The 7,452-nt window shown below is 39.7% G+C and overlaps 1 protein-coding gene across 1 annotated transcript; it reads left to right on the top strand.

The window, feature by feature from the left end:
• Positions 1–1,503: 1,503 nt before the first annotated feature.
• simc1 (SUMO interacting motifs containing 1) lies at positions 1,504–7,163 on the top strand. Its single transcript, XM_030784010.1, has 11 exons — positions 1,504–1,632; positions 2,424–2,700; positions 2,860–3,812; positions 4,194–4,447; positions 4,717–4,786; positions 4,867–5,027; positions 5,412–5,507; positions 5,803–5,934; positions 6,108–6,264; positions 6,548–6,632; positions 6,946–7,163. Exons 1-11 carry the CDS (start codon positions 1,504–1,506, stop codon positions 7,155–7,157), a joined length of 2,526 nt encoding a protein of 841 aa, XP_030639870.1. The 3' UTR covers positions 7,158–7,163.
• Positions 7,164–7,452: the final 289 nt, after the last annotated feature.

The following is a 7,452-nucleotide window of genomic DNA, read 5'->3' as shown; positions in this document are numbered from 1 at the left end:
ACACACACACACACACACACACACACACATATATATATGTATATATATACACACACACGAATAATGAATGTATATATAAAACAATTATATATAATTATAATAAATGTTATTAGTAGTATTCAGTATATAACAGAAAAGTTCACCTACAGATGCCATTATACAAATAAATGCATATTTGTAAGGACCTTTACTTTATTGGCATCTTCAGCCCCACCGGGCTGGTGGAAGAACGAATCTGATATCTATCCAAAAGTGGCAAGGGTCATTATTAATTGACTGTTACATGGCAAGTTCAACAAAATGATCACATCAGAGATGCAACTAACATTTCTGAATGGAAACGTTATTCTGAATGGCACCATTATTTTTTTTCCCTCTTGTGCTCTTTGTAGTTGAGAGGTTATTGTCCTCATCATTCTCCCTACCAGTGTCTGTTTTTATAAATGCAGCCAATAATACATAATATTTAATCTGAGCCAAAGTGATTTGAAAATGCTGAGCCAGTCATGAATCTTCGTTTGAAATTGAGTTGTCTAATTATTTCTTTCAATTTTTTCTTGATGACAACACAGTATTTGCTAGATTTGACTTAAAAATGTTTAAGAATGGCTCTAGAAAGAAGAAAATTAAACCTTTTGTTTACACTTTTGCTAGTGAGAATGTGATATTCTCCTAAAAATAACATGAGGTTCATGTACAACGTATTTTCATCAAGAAGGCCATGAGACGTTAAAACTGTAGTAATTGTCCAACCATATGGGCACTCTCTAAACGGGTGCAGTAGTTTCCAGATTCGTTTTTACCAAAAGCCAAGTGCAAAAATATGTCAAACATATTTTCAGCAAAGTTACTTTTGCAGGGTAGAATGTAAGATTATTTACTTTTGCTGGTCAATAAATATTTTTTGCTTACAGTTATGTCCATTAAACGTTGCCAAACACGTAGTTCCAGAAAATGACAGTAGACGGTGTAGAAACTACAGATTTGACGATTCCATTACATGCGCAACAGTTGGGGGCTTTAACACTCAGTAAATGACAATCCATGTCGATTTACATATTCAAACTCTAAGGAAGATATTTCGACAAGTATTATCCGAGGAGTTGCGCTATCATTGGTGCTTAGCTGGGAGTCTTACTGAATTCTTGAATGAATTCTGTATTAGTAAATCCCTGGGCTTCCGGGTTTAGTTGGCTACCTGTACGTCTGTTGAACAATTTCTTGTGGAACAACTGCATATTTTCAGACATTTCCTCCTCTTTGTTCCGAATGACATGTCTGTTTAGAGAGAGCTTGTATTTGTACATTTGCGCCTTCCGCGACTTTCGTATTTATACGAAAAGTGGGTAAAATTATTGAAGTAATATCAGAGTTGCATCTTATGTACTCCACTTGAAGTTATGCACTACCGGGTTATGTCAGAAGTTTTGTTTCAGGTTGAAGGCTGTCAGGGCCAATGTTTCCTATGCTCGCTGCTGTGCTAACCGCTCGAAGTACTTAGCAATGGAGGATGTCATTTCTGTCAGCTCTGGGAGTGAAGAGGACTCTGATATAGAAGTTATAGGCTCGTACTGTGACGACAAGGAGGATGCCATACCATTTATCAGAGCACCATTTTTCACCGTTAAACCGGTAAGTTTCAGAGCTGTGTAACAAAGTTTGTTTATTATATGTTTTGTGTACCGCACAGCATTTGTTTACACTGGACTATGTGGGTGCAATTGGACATTTGCATCTGGTTGCTGGCCTTCGTAGGGCTATTTAATTAAACGAGCAATAACGTAGTTTTAAATTCTTTTGAAATGCCAAACACTGTTTCTGAATGGTAATTGATAAATAATAATCATTACGGACCATATGAGACCCACATTACAACTCCTATAGAAAGGCAATGCTAATCGGGTGCTGTCCAATCGAACAGTTGCTGATTCTAACCCAGGACCACGTGAAGGTGGACACGAGCTGGGCTCAGTGTACCAGTCACCAGTGATTAACGGTCGATTGATGTAACCGAGTTGGCCTTGTGAAATAGCAACGTTTTTAAAACTTTTATCCCAGTTTAACGAGTACGAGTACGTCTTAATCTATTAGATAAGTGTTTGTTTTCAACATTTTTTCAATATACATATTTTGAATTAATATAGCAACTAACCAGTCAGGGTTGTCAGATATCTGACCTTGCATGTAGCTAATTAGTAAATACAGTTATTTCTGGCTAATGTCCTGACATCTAGAGAGGACTGATCTCTTGTTGCTCAATGTTTATCTTGTTGTTGTTGTTTCTACTGTTTATTTGTTTATATGTCATACTGTATTATGCAAAAAGCCACAAAAAAGCCAAAAAAATACCTTCCTAATAGGGTATTATGAGCTTTGAACAACACAGAGCATACTTAAAATAAGTACTGTTTCCTTTGTCTTAGGTTTTTATCAATATCACAAGCCACAGGTGGGCTCGACCAAGACGGAAGTGTCCAAGGAGCCCATCTTCCCCCATAGAAGTTGTGGACCTAAGTGATGATAGTCATCCTGACAATTCAGAGCAACAGACTCCTACACCTGAACTGTTATTATCAGAGAATGAAAACCAGACCCTAGGATCTCCAGTCACTATCATTCCTGAAAACTGTAGGGATACTCAACGTTCAAATGCTCAGGATGAAAACCTTGACCAAAAAGAGACAACTGAAACCAGTGCCCGTGATGCTTTAAACTCTTATTTATCTGAAACACTTGTACAGGATGGTTTTAAAGATATATGTCAAGTTCAACATCATCATCCAGAGGAATCAAGTACCCAAAGTTCAGTCAGTCCATCTCATCATAAACCTAATGAACCTTCTTGTCCACATGTTTCAGAGCAGCTGAACAGCGAAAGCACACAATATTCCTGCAGTTTCGACAGTTCAGTTAAACCTCATACGTCGTCCACAAACTTACAGAATAACTTCCATGAAGTTGCTGCAGAGTCCACCAAGGATGCACAACTGAGGCCTTTGAGTCCTGCTGAGTGCAAACTTCCAGAGCTAGACACCGAAAACAGGAGAGCATTGGATTCTCCGAACTGGCTTGATAACACACCCTCTCCTTTTAGCCTTGACAGTGCATACTACTGTCCCAGTGAGGTTGATGCTGTTATTTACTCTGATGAATCTAACATGCCTGATACCAAAGACTCCTCTTGCACACAAACTGGTGACCTCCCGCAACAGTCGCTTGATTTTACTGAAGACGTTCCTAAGACTATTTCTCAGGATGATCCATCTCTCGATGCATCCTCATCCAGTATGTTTTTCGAATCTGTAGGTTACAGTAAAAATTACCCTCCTTGTGTTCCACTTCCTCAGCTCTCTCCTCCATCCATACCTGTGTCATCTGTAGCTTCTCCCACCCAAAGCTTAGTCTTACAGTCCAGCCAACACCATACAGCACCCACCCAACCTGTCAGCCCCACCTCCACAGAAATTCTTGCCAGTGACACCTCAGACACAAATGTCTTCCCGACTGATCTAGTATTGGAAAGTCCCCCTAGCATCCCTGATCTCCCCAGTCCTCTCAGCCTCCCTGAACTGTCTCCACATTCTGTCAACTTTGAAGAGGAAGTGGAGTGGGGAGGGGTCCCGTCTAATGTGAAGCCAGCTGAAATTTCACCCCTAGGGTCATGGCAGGGGATCAGTGAGCGGAGAGAAGATTTGCTGGATGACTCTTTTGAATCAGAGCTTACTGAAGCCAACACACAGGACAGGCAGTTTGTGTCTCGGGCCCAGTACCTGAGGCTGAAGAAATTGATGGGAGAGGCTGTACAAGACCTGGTGAAATTTCATTTCATTTATTTATGTATTTACTTATTCATCATCCACCTGTTCTCTAAGGTTTCTTTTCTTTTTACTCTGGGTCTGAGCTTGATTTCAAATGTTTCATAAAATTTAAAGAGCCAGTGTGATGTATGGCACTGCATGGGAAGGCAACATTAGTCATATGGTTAGTGGGTAAATCAAAAGGCAGACTCAAGCACAATTAAAAGGCAGAATCAAACATAGTCCCTATCATGAGTAGTCTATTGTGCCCCAAAGGCTGTAATTGTCAAATTATACTGCTGTGGTGTTCAGAAATGTCAGGTTTACCCTTGTTTACTTCTGTGGCAGTGATTGTTACAAATGTTATTCAAAGCAAATACACTTGTCACTTCATAGGTTGAGGAGGAAGATGAAGATGAAGGCTATGGTGCAGCAGAGCCACTCTGCAGACAGAGTCTTAGTCTGGTCTACAGTACTATTGAGGAAAACTACCCGGAGGGCACCCTTCAGCTGCTGTCTGACTTCCTGCATCCTCGTTTCTACCCACCCCCTGACATCACGGCACACTTACTGAGAGGAATACTGCTTGATCCACAGAGCCCAGATTTTTTATCAGCAGAGGCGTACAACCTGCTGATGCAGATACAGAAGTGAGTGGGCAAATGGAGATACCAATGTTTTTGTTCAGGATATTAAAAAAATAAACAAGACATAATGTATTTTCATAGCCCATTAATACAAGCTGAGCAAACTTTCATGAACATAACATTTAATCAGCCTAGAAATGATAAAATACAGCGAGCACAGAATACTTGAAATGGCAAAGATAAAAACGGAAGACAAAATACTGGTGAGTAGTAAATCCTCCTAAAACAAACAAACAAATAAAATCAACATTGATTACATTTCACTTTTTAAGATACCACCCTGCTGACATATCCACTGTTTCATGGGACTGGGACTTACTGACATCAGCAATGGAGCAGAAGGTAGGAAACTGGCTTTAGGGAACACACTGTTTATTTGATAAAACAAACTCTGTTGACCAGTAGTTCTTGCTTTTCTGAAGGCTTGCACTAAGAAACTTCGTAAAGAGGTCCTGCTCATGCTCCTGAAGTACGTGCTGCAGATACTGGAAGATGACTTCCATTGCAAGCTGCCGATGCAACGTCTTCACTTGTCCATTGCCAAGGCAACACTTTCATGTGATAAGAAGTTCACCCAGGTGAGGTAAGGAGTCACAGTTAGGAACACAGTTTCACTACCCACAGCTGATTAAAAATTGCTTAATTACACTGTTATTAGGGATGTCATACAACACACCCTTACTGATAGAGGGGGATGTGTGCCGTAGATGTTTTGAAATGGTTCAAACCAAAAATTCTGTGCATCGTCACTTGAAAGAATGTTAGGAATGCAGAAGATTATGTTTCTCACATATGAAGTTAAACAATTTAATATTGCATGTATCGTTCACTGCAACTTAAAAAAAAACTTGCAAAACAGTGGCTTCCTTACAGACTTTTAAAAACTGTCTTGAAGCAATGTCTGAATACCATGACCCTTGTAAATTTAGTCAGTGTCTGGATTTGGTTTCATTTGTCTCTATTTCAGGGATCTAATTAATTGGCTATTAGATGCAGCTAAGCAGTCTATCAGGAATTCACGAAATGATGAAAAACCCAAGAGTGAGAGAGATGACTGTCTTAAGTAAGTTGACTTAGGTCTCTGAAGTGTGTACTTGTCTGTGTGTTTGCATATATGGATACTCTCAGTGTTCACTTTACTGGAACTTGGCAGGACTGTTAAACTCGGCTGCTGGCTGATTCACTAACCTGTGTTACCCTACACATGTTGTATAAGCTTTTGTCAGCTTTATTCACCAACAATAATTTTCTGACTACAGTCATCTCTGGACTGTTTTTGGATATTGAATGGAAATGGATGAACTTTTCTTCCCTCATCTGGCAGGATGACAAATACTCTTTTCTCTCTTTCTTTATAGGATGGTGCTAATTCTACAAAGAATGCTAGTGTTAGCCTTGGAGGTTGACCGAACCCCAGCCTGTAGCTCAAATAAGCTCTCTCAAGAACTCTGTCATGCACTCAACTGCACTGCTCCGTCCCGCGAACTCAGGTACATTGTGCTATTCATCTCAATTACTTTTTCGTCAATCAATCCCGATCAGTCTTTTTTTTATGGTCAATTTAAATGCTTATTAAACAGCTACATTTTGGACAGAAATGGGGACAGTTTGTGTCTTTATGCCTTTGTGTCTAATCTCTCTCATCTGTGTCTATGTCATTTAGGTTACTGTTGTTGGGCACACTAGAGAGCAGGCTGTTGAGATGTAAGCTCTTGGAACTGCTGTTAGACCAGTCCTGTCCAGACAAAAGACCTTTGCCTATGTCTCTAAAGCTGCTATTACACTTTCTCCAGAGCTCCACACCATTTCCCGACCCATCGGTGAGACAGCTCACGCATGTATAGATTGATGTATTTTTCAATATTGCACTGGATGTGCATTTGACTCAAAGGTATTGCCATTATGTGATATCAAAAGTGTGAAAGTGAAGGAAACATGACTCTTGGATGTGTACAAGAGATGCTTGCTTTACTTAAGTCTGTTGTGGTGTGTATTCTTGAAAGTGTTTAGGGTAATGTGCTTTGCTCTGCTTTGCCAGTATTCAAACAGAATGGTTCCACTGTCTAACATTTTTCTGAATCTTTTCATGGATTCTCACACCAGGATGGGCTGGAAAGATGGAAGAAATGGGATGAACTTGTCCAGCTTCTATGGATGCTGCTGCTTAGCTATGAAGAAGTGATTAAAGGTTCATAACAATATGCTAAACTATTATTCTCAGATGCTGCATGATGCATCCTACTCAACTTGTAAGCTTAGCTGCTTGAAATGTTGATGACTGATAAAGCATCTCTAATGACCAATAATATTGAGGTTGTTAATATAGTTGTGCTATTTTTTAAAAGCCAGGGGGATACTGCTTACTATGGATTATCCATATGAGCTGCTAGAGAATTAAATACACAAGCAAAGTGTATGGGTCCTTTTTTTACATAATGGGATACATAGTCTGCTTCTCCCATAACCCTGAATCTACTATCTCCGTACCCTCCTACCATCAGGTCATCTTCGCTGTTCCGTCACAGAGCGGTCCACGTACTCCCGTGCTCCTATGTGGACCGTGAATGACGAGGTGACAAAGACAGAGGTCCAGAGAGCAGCAGAGACCTTCCTCTCTCGTGCACTAGATGACCTGGGCCAGGCTCTCCCCACACAAGTGCAGGAATCACTATCTCAATTACAGGAGCATGTTCTGGATACCTGTCGACATTAATGGACCATCACCATTTTAAGCTATTTGTATTTATTTATTTTTTAATGCAAGCTCTAATAATAAATTGTTTTGCAGATATATGCATGTGTCTCTCCTGGCACACTCACTAACAGTTTTAGGATATACCAGGCAATTATCAACTAGTTGACAGTTTTAGATTTATCAATAAAGCTTTCATATCATAAAAGGTTGAAGTTTTGAACAGATTCAAATATAAAGCCCTGTAAGCACTCAGATTTTAAATTTGTTATTTGATATAATTTTTCCATGCTTTATGGATCAGTCATGGGCAAAG

This window comes from Chanos chanos, chromosome 1 (genome assembly GCF_902362185.1).
Source record: "Chanos chanos chromosome 1, fChaCha1.1, whole genome shotgun sequence".
In the NCBI taxonomy this organism is placed as follows: Eukaryota; Metazoa; Chordata; class Actinopteri; order Gonorynchiformes; family Chanidae; genus Chanos; species Chanos chanos.
The sequence above is the reverse complement of the archived record's forward strand: the minus strand, read 5'-3'. Positions and strand labels throughout refer to the sequence as shown.